Here is a 9648-nt window from a genome sequence, read left to right as displayed (position 1 = left end):
AGATATTATTTAGCTATATCTAGGGGTGTTCTAACAAAAAGTCTATATTCTAATAAAGGCTGGATCACGGAAAGTTATCAATTGCTTGAGATGTATTTATGGGTGGTTGTTTATAACTGTTTTACCTATTATTATTTGTGAATTGGTTATGAATGATTGTGTTCATTAATCCTAAACGTTTTAAAAAAAAATAATATCTCGCAAAATAACTACGCTTTTAACAACGAATCAGACTCATATAATAAATAATAGATAATAATTAGGAAGACAAGTTGGTAGCGCTCATTTTCTAGTATGATCATGACGTACCAGAAATTGGGTCGTTACAATTTGGTATCAGAGCAGTTCGTTCCCAATATAGCCTGGGGGGTGGACTAACTATGCTTCATCGCATACTTTGCTTGTGTGTCTCATGCTATTAGGGTATCTTTAAGATACATTTGGCATGACTGTCTATGAGTGCTCATTTTGAAAATGTTCGTGCCTTACTTTAAATATTAAGACTGATCACCTTAATGTTGATTGTTTGGTGCGGATAGGACCTTAATGACTGCGAATAGGCATAGTTTAATCGAGCTCTGAACGACGAATCGTTGCGAGGCACAGCTATCCTCATAGCTGTTATGATCTCCATGGCCATGGCTATGTTAGATTTGGATACTATAAGGAATGAACGCTTGTTTTACTTGTGAGGAATCTGGACACACAGCTGGGATCTACCCAAGAAAGTTTGTTTGGAATCCAGTTCAAACCCAACAACAAGGTCATGTGTTTGCCATGACTGCTGATGATGCTATGCAATCAAACGCCCTGATCCAAGGTCAGTGTTATGTCAAAAATCAATTTCTAACTGTACTGTATGACTTGGGTGCATCGCATTCCTTTATTTCTTTAACTGTTGCTCGTGAGTTGGGACTAGATTTTTCTGAGTTGAACTTTGATCTAATTGTCCATACACCTGCATCCCAAAATGTTTTGACTAGTTTAGTGTGCCTGCAAGTACCGTTCACTATTAGGAACAGAACTTTTATACGTGATCTAATCTGTTTGCCTCTATGTGGTTTAGAAGTTATTCTAGGATTAGATTGGTTGTCCAAGTATCATGTTTTCCTTGATTGCTATGAAAGAACTGCTGTTATTCCATTTGATAGTTTAGATATTAAACCGATTTTGTTTCATACCTTATATCTGAATTCTGTAAGAGTTACATTAGACGGGAGTGATTGTGAGGGGTACGTTCTGTTAGCGGCTAGCTCGAATGAAAGTGAATTAAGCTTAGAATGAATCCGAGTGGTGAAGGAATTTCCTGATGTTTTCCTGGACGACATACCTAAGTTTCCTCCTTAGCAAGAGATAGAATTCAGCATTGAACTAGTACCTAAAACCGGACCAATTTCCATAGCACCGTACCGGATGTCACCATTAGAACTTGCAGAGTTGAAAAAGCAGTTGGATGAGCTACTCAGAAAGAAATTTATTTGTCCCAGTGCATCACCTTGGGGAGCTCCGGTGTTACTAGTAAAGAAAAAGGATGGTGAAATGAGACTTTGCGTAGATTACCGACAGTTAAATAAAGTCACTGTCAAGAACAAGTATCCACTTCCACGGATAGATGATTTGATGGATCAGTTGAAAGGAGCAACTGTGTTCTCGGAGATTGATTTGCGATCGGACTATCACCAGATTCGAGTGAAAGAGTCAGATATATCGAAGACTGCATTTAGAACTCGATATGGTCACTATGAGTATATGGTTATGTCGTTTGGACTAACTAATGCTCCTGCGATTTTCATGGATTACATGAATCATATCTTTCGTCCGTACCTTGATCAGTTCGTAGTAGTTTTCATAGACGACATTCTCATCTATTCGAAGACAGAAAGAGAGCATGAAGAGCATCTAAGGACTGTATTGTAGATATTGAGAACTCTGAAACTATCTGCTAAACTATCAAAGTGCGAATTCTGGACAGAGAAGATAACGTTTTTGGGATATGTTATATCATAGGGAGGAATTGCAGTGGATCCTTCAAAAATTGAAGCAGTAGTGCAGTGGGAACCACCTACGACCATTACAGAAGTTCGGAGTTTTCTCAGACTTGCTGGCTATTACTGGAGGTTCATCAAAGGATTTTCACAGATAGCCTTACCTTTGACTTACCTTACACGAAAGGAAGTTCCATTTATCTGGACGGCGGAGTGTGATAAAATTTTCAAGATGCTTAAGGAAAAGCTAACAACTGCACCTGTATTACTACTACCCGATCCGCAGAAACCATTTGAACTATACTGTGACGCCTCTCATAAAGGACTTGGATGTGTGCTGATGCAAGACAAAAATATGGTGGCTTATGCTTCCCGGCAGTTGAGACCTCATGAACGAAATTATCCGATGCATGACTTGGAATTGGCTGCAGTGGTGTTTGCTCTGAAGATCTGGAGGCACTATTTGTATGGCACTCAACTAGAAGTTTTCTCTGACCACAAAAGTTTAAAGTACATCTTTGACAAGAAGGATCCTAATATGCGACAGCGATGGTGGATGGAGTTCCTGAAGGACTATGATTTTAAGTTAAGTTATCACCCAGGAAAAGCGAACGTGGTGGCAGACGCCTTGAGCAGGAAGAATTTGAGTATCTCTTGGATGATGATAAAGGAAGAGAAACTACTTGCGGAATTTGAGGACCTTAAGTTGGTTATGACTGAGACGTCAAGTGGAGTCCGTTTGGCGCAGTTGCATATAAAACCAGATTTTAAGATTAGGATTCAGCAAGCACAAGCACAGGACTCAGAATGATGAGGATACTGAGACAGATGAAAGTAGAGGAACCAGAAGCTGTAAGACTAGATCGTAGCAGTCTCTGGATATACAAGAACAGAATTTGTGTGCCTAGCTCTGGAGATTTGCGGCAAAGGATTCTTGCAGAAGCTCATTAAAGTAGATTTTCTATGCATCCTGGAGTGACAAAGATGTATCAAGATTTGAAACAAATGTTCTGGTGGCCGGGCTTAAAGAAAGAGGTAGCTGACTATGTCTCAAAATGTTTAACCTGCCAGAAGGTGAAGGTAGAACACCAGAAACTGTCAGGAACCCTGCAACCCTTAGAAATACCACAATGGAAATGGGAGCAGATCACTATGGATTTTGTCACGGGATTGCCAAGGACCTCAACAGAACATGATGCCATTTGGGTAATTGTGGACAGGTTGACAAAGTCAGCGCACTTCCTTCCGATTCGAGTTGACTATACATTAGAAAGGGTGGCACGGATATATATTCAAGAAATCATACGATTGCACGGGATGCCTTCGTCAATCGTTTCAGATCGAGATCCGAGGTTTACTTCCAGATTCTGGGGAGCTTTTCAGAAAGCGTTGGGGATAGAATTGCACATGAGTACAGCATTCCATCCTCAGACAAACAGACAATCAGAGTGGACAATCCATATATTAGAATACATGCTAAGATCTTGTGTGATGGATAACCAAGGCAGTTGGGATAAATATTTGCCGTTGATCGAGTTCGTCTACAACAATAGTTACCAACAAAGTATCGGGATGGCACCATATGAAGCTCTCTACGGAAGGAGATGTCAGACACCATTATGTTGGAATGATGACGGAGAAGCTAGTGTCTTAGGCCTAAACCTAGTGAAAGAAACTACTGAGAAGATAAAGGGGATTCGCCAGAAGATCCAGACAGCACAGAGCCGTCAAAAGAGCTATGCCGATAATAGACGTAGACCCTTAGAGTTTAGTGAGGGAGACCATGTCTTTCTTAAAGTAACCCCGACTACTGGAATAGATAGAGTCCTTAAGACTAAAAAACTTAACCATCGATACATAGGACCTTTCCAAATCCTTAAAAGAGTCAGTCTAGTAGCTTATCAAGTAGCCCTTCCTCCATATCTGTCAAACCTTAATGATGTTTTTCATGTCTCGCAACTTAAGAAATATATTCCCGACGAGAGTCACATTTTACAACAAGAGACAGTACAGTTACGAAACAATTTGACATATCAAGCATCACCAGTTCAAATCGTAGAAAGAAGTGAAAAGCAGCTAAGAGGCAAAACTGTTTGCTTAGTCAAAGTAGTTTGGGGACAAAAAGGAGAAGAAGAGCACACTTGAGAACAGGAAGATAAAATGAAAGCTGATTACCCGCATTTATTCTCAGGTAACTGAAATTTTGAGGACAAAATTTTCTTTAAGGAGGGTAGAATGTAACAACCCCGATTTTCGAGTACGTGAGATCTTTTCTGAAAGTACGAATTTCTCCAGAAGATCATTAAGGGGAGAAACTCTGATATATCATCAAGTATCTCAATCCTCATTGTTATTATGCCATCTTTAAGCTATGACTCATTTGAGGCAAGCTCGATAACGTAGTCACGAAGAACCTAGTTTTTGAACCGTATCGATTAGGAGTTTTGATTCGATTTTTCATAAATAGTCCCAGTTTGATGAAACGGACTAGATTCATGAGAGAAGAGAGATAATAGGATAATATCATCATTATATGAGTATTAGAAGCTTCTTAAATGATATTATAAGGTTACCTGATCAGCTTTAGTTAAAAACGGAAAATCAGTTTAACCGGGTTTACGGTTTACTGGTGCAGCTTAGCACCAGCACTCTCTTATGACTTTAGCAATGCTAAGGCCTCATCATACATATTTTATTCTCACAATAAATATGTTACCAGTGTCATTTATGCTAGTAGCTCAGAAAACAATTTTTAGAGATGTTTTTGCAAGTGTTCCGATACATCTAGTTTTAGTGGTTATACACCTGAGATATTTTAATATTATTTTAATCCACCTTCAAGCCAACCAATCAAAACTCACCCTACACCCCCAAGACACTCCAAGGATGTCTCATTTCATCATTTTGGCCGAAAATAACAAGAGAGAAAAGAGAGAAACCTTCATGAACACTTAATCTTTAAAGCTTGATTTCTTCTGAACTAAAACTCAAATCAAAAACTCCGATTTCACCAAAATGATCCTCTCTTCTTTCTCTATATAACCATGTAACTTATCAAGGATGGAAATAAGGTGAGATGGCTGTCTCCCTCCCTCTTCAATTCGGTTTTCAAGGAAACATGCTTAAACAAGTGTTTTCTTGATGTTCTTCCTTAGATCTCTTGCTTAGCTTGACTTGTAGGCCAAAGATCTTTGATTTCCTGCACGTTTAAGGTGACGATAACCTTCCTAAGATGCTGCTGAAGTTCGTTTAGTTGATGGTTTAGAGTTTTAAAGTTGTTCTTGATGTGTTTTAGGAGGAAAAAGTGCTTTAGGAACACTTCAAAGAGTAACCGGATTTGGAGCAGCAAATCAAGGTAGGTTTTGACGAATTTAATCTTGATTGATTGTGTTTGAGTTGTGTGATTATGATATGGTTTGGCTGTGCTTGAAATTGATTGTTTGTATGAGTAATTCTTGTTGAAATTTTGGTAAAAATTTGATGAAATTTAATGAAATTCAAGCTATGAATGTGAGTTCTTGTGGCTGCTGGAAAAACGAACCCTAGAGCTTAAATTGGGGTTCAATTTATGTTTAAAACATGTAGAAAAGATGGGGTTTTAGTGGCTGGGAATTTATTTTGAATTTTGGTAAAAATCGGTTACTGAGAAGATTGAAAAACGGGTAAAAACAGAGAAAGAATCTGAAGAATATATGAAGAACACGAAGAACACTTTGAGTGTGGTGAAGAACATTGAAGACACCTTTTAGATCTTAGAAAGGGCAAGGAAGTAAAAATTTTGGTGTTTGGGGGGTTATTTGGTAATTTCTGAAAGTTAGTGTGGTTAAAGTAGAAATATTAAAAGTTACGGGTGTAAAAAGTAAATTTTAAAGGTTAAAAGTAAAAGGTAAGGTAATTTTCGAAAATATATTAATAAAATAATAAATAATAATAAAATATTAAATAATAATATTTAATTAAAAATAATATTTTAATAAAAATAATAAAATAGTGCGGAAAAGGCAGTTTTCTGTAAAAGCTTTAGAAAGACAACCTTAAGCGCAGAATCTCATAATTACCTTCATAAAACACCTAGGGAGTGGTAATAATATGATAGTGAGGCAAAGATAAAGGAAAGATAAGAAGTTAAAGAAAAGATAAAAACCAAAGAAAAGTCTATAAAGTTTTAATGACAGAAACAGACAGAGATTAGTGAATGAACTAGGGCAACATAGTTAGTCCTTGAGTCGCGACTAGGGTTAGGTATTATATGAAAAGTTAAAATGTTTCAGTATAGACTTAATGAACCTATACTTGGGACAGGCTAACTATTTATACCGAAATTTATATAAGCTTTAAATACATACGTTAAGCAGAGAAATCAGAGCAGAGTAAAGAAACACAGAGAACAGAGTAACAAGAGTGAAGTAAACAGATAAAGAGAAAAAGAGTAAATATAGATACAGAAGAACAATAATTAGAGAAAAGTAAAGAGATATAGAGAACAAAATAACCAGAGCAGAGTAAAGAGATACAGATAATAGAGTAACCAGAGCAAAGTAAAGAGATATAGAGAAAAGAGAAACCAGAACTATTTTTCGCTTCCCAGAGCAGAGCAGAGCAGAGCATATTTATATTTTCCTGAAGTAAGCAGAGGCTGTCTCAAATGAGCAGCTATTATTATATGTGCATTTATTTTGGAACGGAAAATCGTATTCAGGAAATCGGAATTACTCGTGACCGGATAAATGTCGGGATTGCGGGCAGCCAACCGACACATGAGCTCATGGCCTGTACTAGGGCTAGACATGCATCATTCTTGTCCGCGCATCATTCCCTGTTGCTTTCCTTCTTGTGTGTGAACTATTTCTTTATGTTTGTCTGCTTGAGTGCTATGTCTGTGCTTTATTTTCCTTGTCTTCTTCTGTTGTGTTCTGTTTTCTATTTTTTTTATCTATTTTTAACTTCTGTTTACTACTTTACTGTATCCTATTATCTATCCGTTAATCAAAACCGAATAAACAAATGTAACTAACAACCCCGGCCTTACTAAGAACTCCCTAGTTCTTACCCCTTCTCTCTCCCTTCCCCCTCAAATGGAAGCAAAAGTACCCTTCCATAGTTTGTTGATGATCGTTCTGCAAAGAGGATTCCGCTCTAGGTAGTCTTCTGATTCTAGGGTGAATCTCGTTCTCTGTTTGTATGTATATACTGTGAGGCCAGCCAACGTCTGCGCCCTGCTTATCCACAGAGTTTAGCCTAAGTCCTCTGTACGATGTTGCTATTATGTGGCCACTCGATGAAGTACTTGAGAGACGCTTTTTGATGACATATGATCCTGCAGAGGAGTAGTAGACGACCTTCCACCTTTTGATGACAATCCACCTGACTTGAGTTTTGAAGACTTAGAACTTACTTTCCCTCGCTTTAGTAGCTTAGAGGGACTAGGTGAGTATAGAGTCTAGGCTAGCCTGGGTGCCAGCTTAGGGACTTTTTGAACAAGTCAGGGCCTGGGATGTTGTATATATATATGTGTGTGTGTGTGTGTGTGTGTGTGTGTGTGTGTGTGTGTGTGTGTGTGTGTGTGTGTGTGTGTGTGTGTGTGTGTGTGTGTGTGTGTGTGTGTGTGTGTGTGTGTGTGTGTGTGTGTGTGTGTGTGTGTGTGTGTGGTGTGTATTTAGATATTATTTAGCTATATCTAGGGATGTTCTAACTAAAAGTCTATACTCTAATAAAGGCTGGATCACGAAAAGTTATCAACTGCTTGAGATGTATTTATGGGTGGTTGTTTATAACTGTTTTACCTATTATTATTTGTGAATTTGTTATAAATGATTCTGTTCATTAATCCCAAATGTTTTAAAAAAAATAATATCTCGCAAAATAACTACGCTTTTAACAATGTATCAGGCTCATATAATAAATAATAGATAATAATTAGGAATACAAGTTGGTAGTGCTCAGTTTCTAGTATGATCATGACGTACTAGAAATTGGGTCGTTACACAGGGCCTTCTTAAACATTAGCTGTCCTGGCGTGCCACTCCTTCGAGCCCAAGTGGCACGCCCAGTGTCTTCTTAAACATTAGCTAGCTTGGCGTGCCACGCCTTCGAGCCCAAGTGGCACCCCCAGGCTCTTCCTTTTTGTTCTTCTTCCCTGGACAATTGAACTTGCGTAGCACGCCCAAGGTCTGGGATGCCACGCCCATTGTGGTTGCTTTTTCTTCCTCTCTGGATTTTGCTACTCGCGTGCCACGCCCAGCAGGTGGTGTGCCACGCCCATAGTGCATGATTCGTTGCTCCAGTAGCTGGCGTGCCACGTCCAGCATTCAAGTGGCACATCCAGTCTTCTTCTTCTTAGTTGCTCGAGTTGGCGTGCCTCTAACGGGCGGAAAATTGCTGATTAAAAATTTACAATGAAATAATGTTGCAAGTACAGTTCTTAACCGACAAAAATCTCGCTTATCAATTTAAAAAGTGTTGTCACAATTTAAAATTAATTAACTGGGAGTAGAATTCCCAGGTCGTCTCCCAACGAGTTGACAAGAGAATGCAAGTTATTGGTCAGAAATTTTCTGAGAATTTTTAGAGTTGGGGAATAGAGAAATAAATGACTATCAATTAAAGCACTAAAAATTAACAAGAGGTTTTATGTAATTAAAATAAAAGGCCTTGACTAGGAGAAAACTAATCGAAAGTTCTGTCCTTGTTGAATTTTTCCAAGAGTAATAGTAAGAGGTTGTTGTTTCTACTTAGTTATCCTTTACCGAATAAAAGAAAGTCAAGTAACTGAACCAACTCTGATTCACAAGTCCTAATCTTCTCTGAGGGAAGGATTAGCGTTAGTGACTAGAGAGTCAGCCAACAACTTCCAATTACAAATTAACACTTGAGTATTCCAACTCAAGGGTCTCCTATTAATCAACTCCAAAGTCAAGTTGGGAGCCTACTCCATTGATATGGATGCCAAATTTTCAAACATGTAAAGGGAGTAGAAAGGAGACATGGCAATTAAAATTAATTGAGTAAAAGCTATTTTTAAAATATCAAATTAAGAGAAGATGAGATTCAAACAAATAATGAAATTAAATGTAAAAATAACCCTTGCATTAATACTTTCCAAAATCAAAGATATCCATATGTAACTCTGAACAAACTAAATGGAAAATAAAAGAGTAAGGAAATAAGAAAGCAAACTGTAATGATAGAGACTTCAAACGGAGGTAGTGATTCTCTCAAGATCCAATCCAAAAGCATAAACTAAAAGTCTAAGAAAGCGAAAAACCCTAGAGGAAGTAGTATTCTCTCTCCAAGATTCCAAAACTAAACTAAAACTAAGTGAATGTGAATGTGTCTTGAGTCTCTGCTTGTCCCCTGGCTATAGTGTTTGTTTCTGGGCCGAAAACTGGGTCCGAACTCAGCCCAAAATTGCCCCCAGCATCTTCTGTAATTTATGCACGTGACGCATGTCACACATACTCGTCAATCATGGGTACGCGTCGATGGTCTTCTGCGTGTGTCACGCGTACGTGTCGGTTACGCGTACGCGTCGCTGTGGAATGCGCCAAGTCACGCGCACGCATGAGCCATGCGTGCGCGTCGATCCTCGCTGGTTAGCTCCTTAGTTTCTTGTGTTCCTTCCATTTTTGCAAGCTTTCCTTCCATCCTCAAAGCCATTCCTGTC

The 9648-nt window shown here is 38.4% G+C and overlaps 1 protein-coding gene across 1 annotated transcript; it reads left to right on the top strand.

Moving 5' to 3' along the window:
- Positions 1–669: 669 nt before the first annotated feature.
- LOC107491674 (uncharacterized) lies at positions 670–1284 on the top strand. Its single transcript, XM_016112560.1, has one exon. It carries the CDS (start codon positions 670–672, stop codon positions 1282–1284), a length of 615 nt encoding a protein of 204 aa, XP_015968046.1.
- Positions 1285–9648: the final 8364 nt, after the last annotated feature.

Source organism: Arachis duranensis, chromosome 1, assembly GCF_000817695.3.
Source record: "Arachis duranensis cultivar V14167 chromosome 1, aradu.V14167.gnm2.J7QH, whole genome shotgun sequence".
NCBI classification, from domain to species: domain Eukaryota; kingdom Viridiplantae; phylum Streptophyta; class Magnoliopsida; order Fabales; family Fabaceae; genus Arachis; species Arachis duranensis.
This window is presented reverse-complemented; position numbering and strand designations above follow the sequence as displayed.

Coding starts and splice junctions, on each gene's coding strand:
- LOC107491674 (XM_016112560.1), top strand. CDS start 670: ATGAACGCTTGTTTTACTTGTGAGGAATCTGGACACACAGCTGGGATC.